Source organism: Hevea brasiliensis, chromosome 2 (genome assembly GCF_030052815.1).
Source record: "Hevea brasiliensis isolate MT/VB/25A 57/8 chromosome 2, ASM3005281v1, whole genome shotgun sequence".
In the NCBI taxonomy this organism is placed as follows: Eukaryota; Viridiplantae; Streptophyta; class Magnoliopsida; order Malpighiales; family Euphorbiaceae; genus Hevea; species Hevea brasiliensis.
In genome coordinates this window covers 119,409,783-119,428,281 of record NC_079494.1, presented here as the reverse complement: position 1 = coordinate 119,428,281, position 18,499 = coordinate 119,409,783, and the positions used below count along the sequence as shown (strand labels likewise).

At 33.7% G+C, this 18,499-nt stretch overlaps 2 protein-coding genes across 3 annotated transcripts; both read left to right on the top strand.

Moving 5' to 3' along the window:
* Positions 1-4,982: 4,982 nt before the first annotated feature.
* Positions 4,983-10,129, top strand: LOC110663755 (uncharacterized). Of its 2 annotated transcripts, none has more exons than XM_021823163.2 (8): positions 4,983-5,385; positions 5,799-7,047; positions 7,129-7,219; positions 7,357-7,514; positions 7,603-7,654; positions 8,285-8,364; positions 8,481-8,574; positions 8,713-10,129. In XM_021823163.2, exons 2-8 carry the CDS (start codon positions 5,872-5,874, stop codon positions 9,303-9,305), a joined length of 2,244 nt encoding a protein of 747 aa, XP_021678855.2. In that variant the 5' UTR covers positions 4,983-5,385; positions 5,799-5,871; the 3' UTR covers positions 9,306-10,129. The 2 variants fall into 2 exon arrangements, with proteins under 2 accessions (XP_021678855.2, XP_021678854.2); XM_021823162.2 differs by having other exon boundaries at positions 8,460-8,574.
* A 4,401-nt stretch (positions 10,130-14,530) lies between these two features.
* LOC110663754 (myb-related protein 308) lies at positions 14,531-15,993 on the top strand. Its single transcript, XM_021823161.2, has 2 exons — positions 14,531-14,926; positions 15,150-15,993. Exons 1-2 carry the CDS (start codon positions 14,794-14,796, stop codon positions 15,845-15,847), a joined length of 831 nt encoding a protein of 276 aa, XP_021678853.2. The 5' UTR covers positions 14,531-14,793; the 3' UTR covers positions 15,848-15,993.
* The last annotated feature ends 2,506 nt before the right edge of the window (positions 15,994-18,499 follow it).

The window sequence follows — 18,499 nt, the reverse complement described above, 5'->3', positions numbered from 1 at the left end:
AAGAAAATTGAAAATAAATTACAATATAATCATTAATGTTTTATTTATTTAATAAATAGTTAATTGATTTAAATTTTATATTTAATTTTTAATTTTTAATTTATTATATAAAATATATTTTATATTTATTTTTAAATAAAAGTTGATGTTAAAAAATTATTTTTATTGATTATAATATATTTTTAATATAATAAATAGTTTGAAAATTATATAATAATAAAATAATCATGATAATAAAATAATTACATTATTTTTTTTTTCAGTTACCAGTTACATAAAGTAATTCTATTATAATAAAACAATCATTAAAGTTACAACTTAAGCATAAACTATATATAAAAATTGTTCATAAATTTGTAAATAAAAATAGTAAATAATTTTTTTAAAATTATATTAATTATTTCTCAATTTAGAAAGATTAATAATATGACAATAAAATGATGACTGAAAAAAAATTTATATAATTATTTTGTACAATTAACCGATGTAAAGGAAAGTACAATTTAAATAAGTAGACTTTATCATTATGTAAAGAATTGTTGCTTTATTACAATTTTTTTTTAATCTCGTTTTATTGTAATATTATTATTTTGCGTAATAGACAACTAGAAAAAAATATAATTTAATTATTTTATGATTAATTTATTATTATATATTTTTCAAATTATTTATTATATTAAAATATATTATAATCAATAAAAATAATTTTTAGGTATACGATTTCAATTAAAAATAAATATAAAATATATTTTTATTATAAATATTTTATATATAATGAATAAAAATATATAAATATAAAATTTAAATCAATAAATTATTTTATTAATTAAATAAACTTTAAAAATTATATTATAAATTATCATTAACTTTTTTAAATTCAATTTAATCTTTTTAATTATAATTACAATAATTAATTAAAATTCGACTGTAATATAGGTAATTTAAAGTTTTAGGTATAGTTATAAATATTTTAATTTTTTTTTTTAAGTAAACCTACTGCAAAACTTTAGGTTTTTTCTATTCTTAATTTCCACCATCCCTGCATACCAACGCGAATCAAGCATTAGGATCCTATCATTACAAGGTTTATATAATACTGTACCAAATTCATTATTGTTGAGGCCGCCATTCTTTTGTGTTGGTCTATCCTTCCTAATGAAATTTCTTGGGTGATTCATAATGAGTATCTCTACATGACTTAATTCATTATTGCAATAAACATAAACACAAAATTAACATGTAATGTAATTATAACAATTTATTTCAAATGGAAGGGAATTATATTAGTAATTAGCTAGCAAATTATTGAAGGCGTAGAGAGAGATTAACGAGTTGATTAGCGGTGGAATGAGGGGTGATTGGTTGGATCAACAACAGACAATGAATACTGAAGTTAGTTGATTCGGAAATAGTACAGACAGTCACAGAAGATGAGATTACACTTTATTGTACTTATGCAATTGGACGCTGACGTGATTTTACATGACACCTGCTGCTAAATTATTACTCTAAATGGACGTTTTGTGGATTGTCATTATTTTCCCTCTCTTCACAATTTCCATTTTACTTGTCTCATCATAAATTATTCCATTAACATTTATTTCTCGTTGTACCTTGTACAGTCCGTCCAGGATACCGAGTCAAATAACTCCTTCGAAAAATTAGAAAGTTAGGTAGTCCGATTGACTCGGTCAAAGTGTCAACTCACTCGAGCAAAGGGCCAAAATGAAAATGACTCGATCAACATAATTAAACACTGAAATGGATGCTTAAAAAACTCTAATAACAGTTCCTTTTGCTCGCATCACTCACAATGATAATTCATATAACTAACTAATAAAGATTCAATACTTCATATGAGATATTCTCACAAAAAATCTAGAGATCATTCAACCAAACAATATTAAAAATTTTACATTCTAACGATGTTTAGTAATTATTTTCAACTCATTCATGTATGTCATATTAATAATAAATTTAAATATATTTACTTTACTCATTTCATTACAATATTCTTTATATTCATTACACTCTATCACTTATTGTGGATTTGAGCGTATGAGCAATTGTTCAGAGCTACTAACTTAATTTTCTTATTTACTTATAGGCTTGCATCATTCTTCTACTGATTAGAAAAGTTCATGATAGCATTAATATCATTTTTATGTAAATGAGTGTGTGACTGTAATTTTTTTTTTAAATTATGAATAGTGATAAAAATGAGTAAGTTCATGCTTTAGAGGAAATAAAAGTTAATATTTGTTTGAAATGAAAAGTGAAAGGCATGAGCTGAGTAGGGGTAGGGTTGCCTGGAGCTTTGGAATGAAAAAGAGGGAGGGGAGGCATGAATTGTCAAGTAAAAGCGTAAAAATGGGGTTGACATTTGAAGGAGGAAACCTCGTGCTTCTCGAGGAAAGATCTGTGTCCCAATGTTGGCTGGGAAACAAATCCCATGCTTTGGAAGAGTAGACTGTAGAGGCACCACAAGTAGGCGTAGCCACCTGCTCTGTATTTTCCTTTTTCGGTCACGCCCCTCTATATTGAAACGTCCTGCCTTTTAGACCATTGAATATGGAATTTACTTACCCACCGCGCCAGCACACGTCAAGCTTCTTATTACAAAATAGGTTATTGTTTTTTAAATAATTCTCAAATTTCTTTATTATATTTCTCAATATAATATTTGACCATAACAATATGAAATTTATAAGATACTACTTACAATTTTTCAATTATTTCATGTATTATGAAGAGTAGATCTCATCTTCATGTGACATGAGAATAGGCATGGTTAAAATTTTCTTTAACTTCCTCTTCAACAAAAATTGATCTCAATTTTTGTATATTCCATGTAAGGAATCCAAATCAATAAGTTGAGATACCCAAATTACCACTAAGCTTGGTAGCTTAGTGGTCAACCTTGAGAGTTGAAAGCGTCCGACTCCAATTCGAATTTCTGCACTAACATTGACAATTTAATATTGTCTTTACTTACAATGAATGGGTAAATTGACTGCTAGTAATCCGTTCTTGAGACTCTCTGGGGACTCATTATGGCTCGGTGGTAGGTCTCTTCTATAAGGGGTTAATCAGTGGCTAATGAAACAGTTTAACTACGGATTCTGACCTAGGGGCAATAATGGTCACACTCAGAAAGCTCCTTTTTTTTGCAATTTAAAAAAAAAAAAAAACCCAAACTAAGGAAGGATCCACATTCTCTTTAGCTTGAGGATGAATAGGAAAGGAAGCCGGAATCCATTTGTCTTACTTGCATTAGATAGACTTGCCATCATTGAAGTGCCACCGGATACCTTTTTGAAAATCTTCCTGTGGACAGTGCTTAGAGGGAAATTGCTAGTGAATGATCAAATCCATCATAAATTGCCATCAGCCTGTCTAGAGTATTAGTTTTGTGGAGATAAGGAAACCACCAACCACCTTTTATTTTCAAGCCCGAAAGCTATACAAGAGTGGCTCCTTTCTCCCTTAATACTGCGTTTAATCTAGTTCACAGGTTTGTTGGTATCAATTGTCCCTTCCTTACGGTTAATAGAAGGGCAAGGTAATGACTTAAGGCTATCAGTTTTCATTATGTGCAGCCTTTGAAAAAAAAATTTTGTTGTTTAGAGATTAAGCTTCTACACCCCGAGATGTCATATCATCGACATTGGCTTATTTTCAAGACTTCAATCAAACATTCGATGGCCAACTTCCCATGCCAACTTAAGAGCCTCCTCCTCCCATGAATTGGTCTCCTCCTCCTAGTAGATTTATAAAAATTAACTTTGATGGAGCGATGGATAATCAGAATTATATGGGATTTATTGTTGTTGGGGGGAGGGGGGAGAGAGGACCGCGATCCTATCCAGGTATTACAAACCCCCTAACTCTTGAAGCACTTGCTTGGAGGCTATATGCTTTGTGCAATCTCGCAAATTCACCAACATCCAGATTAAGGGCAACTCCTTTGTAGTCATTAAAGCAATTAAGAATACTTCAAACAACACACTTTTAATTGCTGGATTAGTTCATGATGTGTTCCATTTGTTTACCAATTTTGAGAAATTTTCCTTGTTTCATGTCAATAGGATAATGTCAATAAGATAAGGAATATGATGGCACATACTTTAGCTAGAAAATGTCTGCTAGATAATTCACTCATTTGTAATCCTTTGACACAAATTATGTTTGTAACTTCTTCCTTATCCTTACAGAGTATGAAATGAATCCTATCTTAAAAAAAAAAAAAAATCTTCATGTGATTAAAAGAACATATGCCGTAAAACATTGAAAAAAAAAATTCATAATTATATACTCATATATAAAATGGCAATGTTTTAGATTTTTTTATACTTATTTAATTGAATTATATGAAAATTAGTTTAGATAGTATATAATTGAATTTGAAATAAGTTAGAATGTAAAAAATAATATTGGTATTAAATTTGAATTTTATGTATGGAATGCTTATTATTTGAACTCATTTATATAAATAAATAATTAAAAATAATAATATTATATTTTTAATAAATAAAATTTAAATATTTTATAGAATTATTAATTTTTTAAAATATAAATTATGAATAAAACATATATTTTTATATATTGTTAATTAAAATGCATAAAACTAAGTAAGTTTAAATAGTATTTAAATAATAATATTTGAGTTATCGATAAATTGAACAATTTAAAATAAGTTTGAATATTAAAATTATTAATTAATTTAAATAAATTAATTTTATGAATTATTTATTTATTATCATATACCATCATTTATCTCATATTTATTCATTTACGACAATTATCAATAAAATAAGCAATTATGACAATTATCAATAAAATAAGCAATGATAATAAATTTTCATAATGTTTTATTTGGAATTTTAGTTCTGAGATTCAACCTCATACAAAGGGTGAAGGTAAAAAATAAATTTGAAGTCAAATTAGAAAATTCGCCCAACAGGACATTTATTAATTATTAGAAGAATAAATAGAAAAAGGAGTAAAGGGAAAGGCGTGATCCGTAGCTCCCAATCACGCAGGCTTTATACTTTGGGTAGATCATAGATTTACGATCCCGTGATCGGCATATGGCATTGCAAGAACTGAGCAACAGTTACCAGCACGCATCACAATAAATTGAAGGCTACTCGCTGACTTCACAGAGACACAGCCATACAAGCTCTCCAATTCTCGTATTTTGGGCTACAGTTTTCACCGCTCTCGAGATTTTTCTTTTCCTTTTATTTTTCTATGTAAGTTCATTTCTCTATCATGAGCTTATTGGTACTCTCTAGAGACCCAGAGAGCTGCGAAATCACCGTGGACGATGAAGAACCGGTGGTTTACTCGTGGTTTTGACGGACTTCTCATCAAGAACCCCAGGTGCCCCCCAAGCCCCACATCCCCAAATCACTTTTTGTTTGTTTCCGGCTTTTTGTTTATCCTGGGGGACCTGGTTTTATATATTTATACATAATTAGCTGAAGTTTATCTATCTCTTTATAATTACCTGTTTGTTGCTCCGTTTGTTTCTTATTTTCTCAAATGATTATTCATTTAAGTATACTATGTGCTCAATTACTTTAGCTGATATTCACTGATCTGTTTCTGTGTAGTTTTTGAGATTTGGGTTCGCCTGATAACTATTTCTATCTATTTTATCACATTTTGGGTTGTTTGCCTCATCAGTATTAGTGAATTAGAACCGGGATCTGTGTTTTCTTGTTTGATTATGGCCTTTTTTTTTAATTAATGGGCTTTCAACATCTGACGGTGTTATGCTTGGTGGAATTTAGGACACTGCCTAGGGTTTCTTTGTTTGAGACGACTGGGAGCCAATGATTTGATCGGTTGACTTGTTGAGTCACCATGGAAAGTTTGAGTGAAGAAGACGATCAGTTTTTTGAAGCCTTTGAGGACATCGGATCATCATCCGATTCGAGCTCTGACTGCCTGGAGAATTTAGATTCTGATTGTGGGGTAGTTGATTCTTTGCCTGTTAGTACTAATTATGAGGTTTGGATTAAGAACCTGGGCAGCATTCATGAACGACGCAATAAATTTCTCAAATGGATGGGTTTGAACGTGGATGAGACCAGGGTTGATCCTGGCAATACATCTTCACAGGAAGCAGAAGTTGAGACTGATAGAATGACAGAACATAGTGGTACGGTTCTAAGATCATCAAATTTTGATGATAGGTTTTCGTCAAACCATTCTTCCATGTCATGTTGTTCCAGTGATACCGACTTGATAGATGTAGTGTTGGAGGAGAATTTCATTTGTAGAATTAGGAATTTGGATGATGGAACAGAGTTCATTGTGGATGAACATGGGCATGATGGTTTGTCAGGGAGGATACGTCAAGTGGGCTCGAACCGATTACTTACTGTTGCAGAGTTTGAGAGGAGTCTAGGATTATCCCCTCTGGTTCAGCAAGTGATGCGGAGAGAAGCTGAAGTAGCATCCAATTTTAGGGCGGGAAGAAAGCAGGTAAAGATGGGATGGTTAAAGAGATTAGGTGCTGTTGCTTGTGTTGTTGATAGGCAAGTGGAAGCGGGAGGTATTGAAGACAACGAACCCTATCCTGTTGCAAGGTCTAGGGCTCGAGCTCAAATGGTTAGAGTTCGGTCATATAAGAAGCAGTTCAAGGAATTTTCTGCTCTTTATATGAGACAAGATATTCCTGCCCATGAAGGTTCTATTTTGACAATGAAGTTCAGTCCTGATGGCCAGTACCTTGCAAGTGCTGGTGAAGATGGAATAGTGCGTGTATGGCAGGTGATGGAGTTAGAGAGATCAGATGAGTTTGGCATGCTTGATATTGATCCTTCACATGTATATTTCAAAATTAATAATCTTTCTGATTTAGTTCCTCTTCATGCTGATAAAGAGAAAAAGGGTAAACTCAAGAATCTGCGAACAACATCAGACTTGGGTTGTGTCGTCTTTCCTCAGAAAGTATTTCGAATATCAGGGAAACCAATCCATGAATTTTATGGGCACTGTGGAGAGGTGTTGGACCTTTCATGGTCAAAGAATAAGGTTAGTAAATGTTCAAAAGCGATTTAGTTTTTCTGGAGTGCTAATTTTGAATTTTATTTCTGATTTCCATACATTCTGCAGTATCTCCTGTCATCTTCTACTGATAAGACTGTTCGGTTGTGGAAATTGGGCTGTAATCAATGCCTGGAAGTCTTTTCCCACAATAACTATGGTGTGGTTTTTATTGTTTTGGTTTTTCTCCAATGATTTGTGCCTTGTTTTTTGTATTCAAGTGCCTGATTGTCTGTTGCAGGCATTTTAATTTGTATCCCTATTGATTGGTTTGTCTTCATGCTACCTGTAATACAGTTACATGTGTCCAGTTTAATCCCATGGATGATGATTCATTCATCAGTGGTTCCATTGATGGGAAAGTACGCATCTGGGCAATTCCTGGTTGTCAAGTTATTGACTGGACTGATGTTACAGAAATTGTTACAGCTGTTTGTTATCGATCTAATGGAAAGGTTTGGAGTTGATATCTTTTGTTAATTTCTCAAAGCGATCAGGTGTCAGTAAGTGTAATGACTTTGAGTGCACCTTTTTCTCATGCAGGGTATAGTTGTTGGCTCCATGACTGGCAATTGTCGATTTTATGATGCGACTGGTATGTTTTCATTTCTTATGTTAATTTTGCACAAGCAAATAGAATATGTAGCAGCATATTGACATCTTCCAGGGTCCAAACACCATATTATTTTCTATTCGTGCAGTTATTGTGTGTCATGGTGCCATGTTGCTGTCATGTATGTTAGTCATAAAATAGCGTTAGTTTTTTTTTTTTTTTTAACCATTTGGGATATCCCCACATTTTTTTATGTTTACCCTGCCCATGTCCACAGTTCTGAGCAGGGCTTTTGTGAATTACTAATTAGTTCACTTTTTGTTATTGGGAAATTGAAGAAGTTTTTGCAGTAAGCAAGGAAGTAGTTGAACTACTGCAGTTTTACACTGCAAGTCTTTTGCATTCTTATGCTTGTTGCAACTTCTAAGTTTGGAATGAGACTTTTTCTACTTTCTATAGGGCTTTACCCCAGTTTTTCAGCCAGTTTGTTTTTCATGAGAACCATGATGCTTAAACTTGTTGTACTGACTAAGTGGAAATTGCTGACTGCCAGTCCTGATTAGTTTCTATTGAAACAAGTAGATACACACTTAAAGATTGATTTGAACATCATATTATGATGCAGGAGGCTTGCTTTGGTGAACACTAACGGGTGTATTTTGCATGGTTTAGATAATCGTCTGCAGCTGTGTACACAAGTATGCTTACAGGGTAAGAAGAAGTCATCATTCAAGAGGATAACTGGCTTTCAGGTGACAGACCTTTTCATTTGTGTCTAGTCCTAGTCCTACTCCTTTTTTGTTGCCTATGTTCATGGGCTACATTGGCTTCCATGTAAACTTTGTAGAGTTGCCATTCTGTCCTGCAGTTTTCCCCCAGTGATCCAACCAGATTAATGGTTACTTCTGCTGATTCACAAGTCCGTATCCTCAATGGGGTTGATGTGATATGCAAATATCGAGGTGCATACTTTTTTCCTTACCTTCCTGTTTTACAAATCGCTCCTGCTATGGTCTTTTCATATAAATCCAAATTCTAAAATCACAGTGCTTTATCTACTGTTGCTTCTTCCTTTACATGTCTATCATTTCTGTTTGTAGGGATCCATAATGCAGGAAGTCAAATATCTGCATCTTTTACACCAGATGGGACGCACATTATTTCAGCAAGTGAGGATTCTAATGTCTATGTCTGGAACTATACTAGCCAGGATGGGTCTGTGCCTCATGTAAAGAAAAATTGGGCGTGTGAGCGCTTCTTCTCAAACAATGCATCAGTTGCTATACCCTGGTCTGGGATCACATGTGGGAATATTTCCTCAAATATATCTGGGACAACGATGCCATTCACGAACTTGGGGCAATGTAATGATGAAAAAATGTTGGTGCATTGTGAGCTGGGCGAGAGTTCAGAATTCAAATTGCCATTTTCTTCGCCTGATCATTTCTCACTGAGCCAAGGATTTTTCTCTGAGTCTGCACCCAAGGGTTCTGCAACCTGGCCAGAGGAAAACCTTCCTTCAAGCTCACTGGGAATATCATCAAAAATGTGTAAATCCCATTACAAGTTTTTGAAAGCATCTTGCCAGACCATGCATGGTTCTCCTCACGCTTGGGGTTTGGTAATTGTAACAGCTGGCTGGGATGGACGGATCAGATGGTTCCAGAATTATGGATTGCCAATTCGCGTTTAGATATGTCAAGTTTCAGCAGATCGCGAGGGATTATTTCTTTGAAAACTTTGCCATTCTTTGGCAACACTCAGGTTTGCATTATTTTTTCTGCAGCCTTGTCAATTGAGTGTGGGAGCCAACGCCAAGCTGAATCTGCATCCATGGCCATGGCAGGTCCTGTGCTGTATAGTGTACACGCATAGGCAGTGGTCAAGATGTTAAAGAAATCTTGGTTGTGTCTGGGAGAAGAAGAATTTTAGGCACGCAAATTAAATTGTACTTTTACCCAGCATCACTAGTGTACATACCATTCTTTAATTTATTTGCTTGGCAGTGGTGGCTGCTTACCCAATCTGAATTGCAGAGTTTTGTGGACGGTCAGGGGGGAGTTGAGGTTTGTGGGTGTATGTTGGAGTTCCATTTTTTGGTGTGGGTGAGGAGAAATTAGCACTCGCCGCTGGAATTGAAAGTTGACAGACTTGAAGGATGGTAGGCACATTCAAATGATTTCATCCGTCTCTTTCTTATGATAGTTGCATTTGGTTTTCTGATTTTACTATCATTAACCCAATTTAAGCATCTAGCTTGGAAAGGGTTACGTTGTTGGAAGATACTAGAATTTGGCCATCTCAAGCGAGCCTCCAGCCTTGCCAGGAAGGCAGGGCGTTCCAAATCTGTCGTAAGCCCTTTTTTGTTTTTTTCTCAAAAAAGAAATTTCCTTTGGGCTTCGGGTGCTTTGTCACAGTGGTTCAATTGCAAACAAAAAGGATATTTTTGTATTAGATCTGGTGTATCACTGTCAAGTGTAATGTACTTCTGAAAAAGAAATTTCTCATATTCATGTACTTGTGGCTTCGACGTATGGCATTTTGATGTGAATGCTTGTTATTGACACTCGTTAATGGGTGCTGACATGTAAGCATAAACAACTGCTAAGTAGTGGTCGTATAAAATATAAGAAAATTACTTTACGCTCTTTTTTTTTAAGAAGGAAAATAAGATCATATTAGTCAAAGAGGATCGTCCAACATAATTCGAACTACGAGGCTGGAGGACTCTCCCAAACAGTAGGACATTCCTACATTGGTTGAAACTTTCAAAGGACTAATACAATCTGAAATAATCGTGCCAAACCCAGTCAAATCTTCTAAAGTTGAGTGCATCGACTTCGAGGATAACATCTGATGGACAGGAACGCTGTAGCCACTTTCATTTGGGTGTTTCACGTATTTTCAATGCCTACTTTTTATTCTCACAAGATATCGTACAAGGTGATTATTTATAAAGAAAAAATTAACTTAATTATAGAATCTTCAACTTGCAATTTGAAAAAAAAAAATCTTCAACTTTTTTGTTTGGGTAATTTACCATTTAATCTCTACCTATCATTATTAATATGTTAATTCTTGTATTTTAAAAATAAATTATTCAATTATTTATTTTTTATTTTTTTATTTCACCATTAATATATAGGATAAATTATTATTTAATTTGTAAATATTAAAATTATTTACAGTAATATCCCTTAATTTTGTAATTTTATATAGTTATTTATTTGTTTATTCAAAATCTAGTGTGTTTATGCAGTTGCAATGAAATCAGATGCCATAGAATCTGGAAACAAGTGGAATAAAAAAGTAGGAAAATGTTATAAAATCTTAAAAAAAAAAGAGCGAAAAAAACTGAAACCATGCAGAAAGATGTGCAACAAGCAAATAATCAAATGAGGAACCAATCACTAGCACAAGTAGTTCTTTTTGTCACTTTGTGTCTCTACTTTCTCTCGCTCCTCCATTTTTGTCCCTCTCTCCTATTTCTGACTCTTCCCTAGTCCTTTTCCCTTGTTTCCCTCTCTCTCCTCATTTCCTCCATTTTTATCCCTCTCTCCTATTTCTGACTCTTCCCTAGTTTTATCTCTCTCCTTCCCTTTCCCTTGTTTCTCTCCCTCTCTCTCTCCTCATTCCACTTGTAAAGTCCTACATTTTTAAATAATTATTTTATGTAAGAATTAACTAATTCATCAGACCCAAGAGAGGTATTGTGTAATTATTATATTGTGGGCCTTTTGGATTGAGAAGTGTTAATTGAGTTATTTTGTAGGCTGGATAAGTCCTAAATAGCAAAAAAAATTTTATTGAATTTTCGGCATAAACCTAAGGTGTCTTAGACTCTTTAGTTCTTTATTTTGAATTAATATTGATAAATTCTTTGAATATGATTATTTAGATAATCTGAGTCAACCTTCCTCATCTTTTCAGCCGTCCCAGTGACATTTGGATAATTTGTGAGTATGTATTAATTTTATTTATAATATTAATATTATTATTATATATTTAAGGCATGTTCATGCATTCACTTATATATATATATATATATATATATATATATATATATATATATATATATATATATATATATATATATTATTAAATACTAGGCACGCCCTTATGTTGCATATTTTATTGATAAAATTATTGTGAATGTTGCCTTAAGGTAATTTAGAGTTTTGTGTGTGTTGGCGTGTGTGTGGTATGCACATGGATATGGGTAGGATGGGTAGTCACAGTTGAAGCTTGCTCGCTGAAACTCGATCCTCATATGTGGATCAGTTGGGATAAGTACGACTTTGAGTTGATTTCGTTGACCCTCGCACTTTGATTATTAACAGAAAGTTTAGCTTGAGTTGACCTCGCTGGTAGGTGTTAAAATTAAGAGAGTTGTATAGGGTATCAGCTCCTATATGTATATATGTTGATATGATACACGGGTGTGTTAGTGCTCTAAATTATTTTTTGTACAAATATTATTTGAATAATTTAAAATTATGTGTGTATATTACATTTCATACATAGGAATGCATTAGATTTAAATAGTTATAGAAATTATATTTAAAATCAATATCTTACTCTATGAGTCGAACGCTTACCCCGTTCAATTATTTTTTTCCTCAAGTGATAGGTAGACTTGTTGAAAATAACCTGTTTTCTTTTCTCTTAGGTTAAACCAGAAAAGTTCAGTTTATTTTTATTATCTTTTATTAGATTCTAAAACTCCGCTTGTACCAGTAGTGTATTATCCTTATCTGGGGTTGTATTAACTAAACTTTTAGAGTTGTAACCTTATTTATGTGGAAATATTTGGATGCATGAAATATTCATTCCTTTGGATGATGGAGTTAAGCTCCCATTTGATTATTTATCTGCTTTGAAGATTCCGAGGGTGAGCTGAACTCCTCATATTATTGTTTTATTAGTTTATAGGTCGGGTGAATTAAGGCTCTCTATTGGGTAATTCAATTGTGGACTAGAAATAGTTAAATTTACTATGGACTTCGAGGACTTTATGCAGATCTAAGTACTAATACCGGTCTAGCCCATAGAATTAGGTCGCGGCACCACTATAGAGAGACAAAGAATGAAAGAGGGAGAGAGAGAGAGAGAAACAAAGAGAGGGAGAAAAAAAAAACAGGGGGGAGAGAGAAAAAGAGAAAGACAATAGAGAGAGATTGAGACAGAAATGAGAGAAGGAAATAAAAATAAAAGAAAGAAATAAAGAGAGTTAAATAAATAAAGAGAAATTTTAAATAATTATAAATAACATAATATTTAATAATTAAATATTATTTATTTTAAATATTAATAATTAAAATAAAAAGTTAATAAATTTTAAATATTATAATTATTTTTAAAATTATGAATTCTTGAATTTACACTTCAAGTAGAGCCATTTATATAAAATAAAAGAGACAGAAGAATACGAGTGTTGGACGAAAATGAAATTAAGGGACTGAATAATTTAATTTTTTAAAATGTAACAATATTAGCCACAGAACATGAAGATTTTGACTTTGTATCGTAAACTTTTATTGTCGTGTTCCCATATAGTAGACAAGATATAACTGCCCGACTTGACCAGCCCCATATCTTTGGGTCTGTTGTCAAATTCTGGGCCACGTACCATAATCTAGCCTCTGAATTTTTATATATTAAACTTCTACTTTTAATTGTGTCATTAAATTTTCAAATTTTTAATTCAAGCACACATTTAAAGTTTTTTTGGTGAGCAAGAATATATATAATAGAATTTTTTAAATTAAGTTCAAATTGTGAGAATATTTTATTAAATAAAAAGTTAATATAGATTAACTACCAATATATTATTGTTAAATTATTTTACCTGAAATTATTATTTTATTATATATATTTTAATTTACTTTGGTGTTGTACTGCTGGCTTTTCAGCCTTGTTTTTTTTTTTTTCAGAAATTTCATTATATTCGCATTATATAAATTTGGTCAAGCTTTAGTTGAAAATGTAGTAAAATTAGAATCTGATCAATTTAAATTGAAATTAAAATTAGATTAAAATTAATTAAAATTAAAATTGAATCAAATTAAAATTTATCGGTTTAACTTTAAAGCAAACTGACTTTTTTTTCTTTTAAGGAAAATTAAAAAAAAATCAATTGTTGATTTGATTAAAAGCAAATCATAAATTATAATGAAACCAAAATTTGATCAAAATCAAAAAGAATTTTAAAGACTAATTTTAATCCCCTAAATTTTAAACAGAAATTATAAATTAAAACCCAGATAGGTCTGCTTGTACATGCTTGTCTGTATCTCTATTCTCATCATAAAATAAATCTCTTTTTTTTATGTGCTACCTAAAGGCATAAATTAATCTAGCACCTTTAGCATCTATTATTTTTTTATCTATAGAATTTTTTTTTGTTATAATTAATTTTATTAAAATTCAAACTAAAAAATTTACGGTTTTAAAGATGACTCAAATACTATTACTAAAACTTATTGGTGATTCTTTGAGTTTTATTAATATATTACTATATATCCATTCATTCCATTGGCTTTCAGTCACCTCTATCTCGATCACACTCTTTAAATAAATCTTGTAATTGCTCATATATATTTTCTTTTATGTTAGTCATTAATTATTATCCTCGAATTACAATTCATTTATGTTTTATTATCTTATTAATGTGGGTAATGATTAATTCTCAATTACTACTATTTTTAGTTGCAACTTGATTTAATTCATATATATTATCATCTTTAGAATTTTCAACCTGGTTAATGTCAAGATCCCACGAGATATGAATAAGCAGGAATAGCCTTCATACCATTATTCCACATGAACGGTTCTGATTTATTAGCACATGCAGAAATTAGCTTAGAAAGGCAGATAGCAAAGAAGGGTTGTTGAGGTATATGCACGAAGGTAACTGCCAATCATGCAATTTCTCAACAGAGATTTTTTTTTTCAAATGTCTGAATCCTCACCATAGTGTATCTGTTCTATAAATTGCTCTATAGCAGAAGCAGGGGAAAATAGAAAAATTAACTTTCCAATGATTCCAAAAGGAAAAGAAATTTGTGAATTTTGCTGTGCTCGCTGGAGCTTCAGTCTCTAGCTACATAGTCAGTGGTCTGATCTCACATTTGATCGGAGATCGAGATCATCATCAGAAACAAAAGGTGATCGGAGAGAAAATGGGAAGGGCTCCATGTTGCTCCAAGGTAGGGTTGCATAGAGGACCTTGGACTCCTAGAGAAGACACATTGCTTACAAAGTATATTCAAGCTCGTGGAGAAGGCAACTGGAGGTCTTTGCCTAAAAAAGCTGGTAATTTTAATTATCTCAATGGCCTCACCTTTTCTTCATTCTCTTTTTCTCAATAACAGCATAATTCGAGTTCTTTACTTCAAATTCAATACACTCTGCTTCATTGTCATGATGTCATTGTACCATATACATTTACATAAAATTCACAAGCCGATCAGTTTTAATCTAATTTGTATTTTGAAAATTAAATTAAATATATGTATCTGTTTGATGATTGATGAAGGTCTCCTCAGATGTGGAAAGAGCTGTAGGCTAAGATGGATGAATTATCTACGGCCAGATATTAAGAGAGGGAACATCACTCCTGATGAGGATGATCTTATAATCAGAATGCATTCCCTGCTTGGAAACCGATGGTCTCTCATCGCTGGAAGGCTTCCAGGTCGAACTGATAATGAGATCAAGAATTATTGGAACACTCATCTTAGTAAGAAACTTAGAAGCCAAGGAACTGATCCTAATACTCATAAAAAATTGGCAGAGCCAGTTCAACAGCAAGGAAAAAAGAGGAAAAATAACAAGAGCAACTGCAACAACAAGAAACGCAAGAAAAATAAAGCCAAAGTAGAACCAGAAAAGCCCAAGATCCATCTCCCCAAGCCTGTTAGGTTTTCTTCTTTATTTTTGCCAAGAAATGACAGTTTTGAGGGCAATACTAGTCTGTCTTCATGCCAAGGAGGAGAGGTTGGTTTAAGTGCAGAAGCTGTCGTAGACAATCCTTGGTGTAATTTGAAGGATGATGATGATGGGATTAGCTTTCTTGTTGATCATGACATTGTTAACAGCACAGATCTTGAATGCCAGACTCTTGTACCGACAGCAAACAACAACCTAGAGAAGCTTTATGAAGAGTATCTGCAGCTCCTGAAGACGGATGATGAACAAGGACAATTAGACTACTCTTTTGCCGAATCATTGTAGCTATGAGAGTGTCACGCATGCCTAGCTAGTTCATAAGACTTTGAAAGTGTCGGATGTGCCTAGAGCTTTTCTTTCATTTTTTTTTTCTCTGATCTCTTGTAAATAAGACTGCTTTCGCTGTTTAAATTCCTCTCTTGCCGCTCTCAGTTTGCACCTTGTCATTTTTTAAGAAAATAGAATTCGAAATATATTTTAATCATAATCAATTAGAAGTGACTTAGCATTCACGTAGGATTCGACGTGGGTTATATAAGAATAAAAACTCTGTTAAAATTATTGTAGACACCATATTTTGGCTGACCTCCGAGGTGAAAGAACTTTTGAACCTTTTAACTTTATTGGCCGCTCTCAATCGATGTCCCCAATCACAAAAAAACTTTTCTGGACTCACCAATTGCTCGAACAAACTAATCTCACGCTTAAGTTAGTTTGTTCTCCGATCTCATGGCCTTTGTCAGATGGGTTCTAAACAATATCGGCTCTACGGATCACCCAATCTAGCCTACCAATGTTTTCCGATCTCTTTATGTGCAGATGTAGTGGAATTTTATTTGACTAATGTTGTGATCGAGCCTCCCGTATGAGTTCCCCAGATATCCCTCAAAATGAAGTTAAGGTTTTTATCTGGTCTAATAATTGGTTCGACCTCAAAAGTTCCAAGTCAATGGCAAATCTATGCAACTAATATTTTAAAGTTTCATTCGGTATATGGTCATGATTTTGTCCGATCTCATCGTCACGTGCAATGTCTTTCCGATCTCTTACCTTCTGATTAGTAGTCGCCTTCAAGTTTAATGTTCAATTGCATTCAATTAATTAAATACTCAGACAATTTGGACGCTTTCCGATCTCATCAAGAAATTAAACAAAAGGGATCTCAATTCATTTCAAAATAAAATGTACAAGTCAATTAACAAGGGGGATCCTCTCTACCCTGGGCCCCAGTTACATTCCGCTCTCCCTCCTCACCCTCGGGCTCCTCATCACTCTCCTCTTCGGCCTCTGGAATGAGCTGATTCATCCAGGAGAAGTCCTCCTCAGGATAGCGCTTCTTTAGTTCGGCCAGGAGGTCGTTATGGCGTTCACATATGCCCCAGCCTCTTTTGTAGTGCTCTCCTCCTCCTTGGCCTGGAGCTCCTCCTCCTTCGCCCGAAGTGCCTCAGAAAAACGAGCCAGATTGGTAGATCGATCAGCTCGGGAGACTTCAAGTTCCCGCTCCACTTCGACTATCTTTCCTTCGCACTGTTTCACCCGATATTCTAGTTGGGCGATATAATCATTGGCAGAGGAGAGCTGAGCTTTTGTAGCTGAGGCATCCTAGATCGCCTTAAGAATTTCCCTCCTTAAGGCATGGGCCTTTTCTCTGATCACATGCTGATTGGCAAGGGCCTCGAAGCCCAAACTCATTGTTTGAGTTAAAATATCGTCGATGCTCTCCTCTGCCAATCTGTTCCGATCTTCCTGGAAGCAGATGGAGGCGCCCATGACTTTAGCTAGGCCAGGGTTCCCCCGAGTGGAACGGTTTCTTTCCAGCAACTGGACAAGGAGTTGAGCTCCTCAGGAGAGCGGCCTAATAGAAGGGCCAGAAGACTTCCCTTCCACATTTGAAGAGATCGGAGGAGGAGGGGGTGGACATTCCATCTGCCGAGGTGGAGAAGCGACAACCTCTACTTCAGAAATTGGCTATTCTTGAGGTTGAGGAGGGGAGCTCGGTACTTCAACCAAATCTCGTTGAGGCGTCTGAGTAGCAGCGGCAGTAGCCTCTTTCATTGCCCGTACTTTGCAGGAGACCTCCCTCTTCCTCTTGCGGCTCTCTTTAGAAGCCTCACCATCCGCCATACCTGCACAAAAAAGAAGTTAGTGAGTTCACTAAGGTTGGCAGACTAGAGATCGGGAATGTACTATGACACCCCTTACCTGTCTACAGTGTAGCCGAGCAAGATATTCCACTCAGTGTGCCGGAGCACCAATTCATATTTCTATAACAATTTATCCCTTTTAATTCATTTATTTACAATTTTTGATAAATCTAAATTTTTTTGAAATTTTTATAGAAAATCCGGCAGAGTGCCGGCTGTAAATTGGAAAAATAGTTCTTCTGAATATGTTAAAAACACTTTCAATATAATTTTCAAATCTAGAACTTCAATATACACACATCTCAACTCAATCTCCAAATTTACACACTATTTTCAATATTTTTGTTCACATCACCATTCAAATCACATTCATGTATATTTCTCAACATTTCATTTTTCAACATAATATACAGAAAATTTCAATAACATGAAATTTCATAAATTTACATTATCTAATAATTTCAAAAGTTTATAGTTACAATCCAAAACTAATACAAAATGCAAAATACAAAATGCCACCCAAAGTTCTAATGTCCTACCAAGTGCACTGTAGATGTGAGGTGACTCTGGACTCAGTATGCAGCTCTGAAAGTTCACTCGGTTGATGTCTGCTGGGCTCCCCAGCTATATCTCCAGTACCTGCCCGTGGCAAAAGCAACGCGCTAAGCAATTCTACTTAGTGGTGACAATATAAAATAAAATAACTAAAATAATATAAATATGCAGAATGTATGTTTACATTTTAGGTAGACTTAATTTTTGGCATTTATTGCAGTATTATTCGATTAAAATT

Bases quoted from the DNA above. Each gene is read 5' to 3' on its own strand.
- LOC110663754 (XM_021823161.2), top strand. From the start codon at position 14,794: ATGGGAAGGGCTCCATGTTGCTCCAAGGTAGGGTTGCATAGAGGACCT. The intron at 14,927-15,149 runs GTAATTTTAATT...TGATTGATGAAG, and splicing joins GTCTTTGCCTAAAAAAGCTG to GTCTCCTCAGATGTGGAAAG.
- LOC110663755 (XM_021823162.2), top strand. From the start codon at position 5,872: ATGGAAAGTTTGAGTGAAGAAGACGATCAGTTTTTTGAAGCCTTTGAG. The intron at 7,515-7,602 runs GTTTGGAGTTGA...TTTCTCATGCAG, and splicing joins GTTATCGATCTAATGGAAAG to GGTATAGTTGTTGGCTCCAT. The intron at 8,365-8,459 runs GTGACAGACCTT...TAAACTTTGTAG, and splicing joins AGAGGATAACTGGCTTTCAG to AGTTGCCATTCTGTCCTGCA.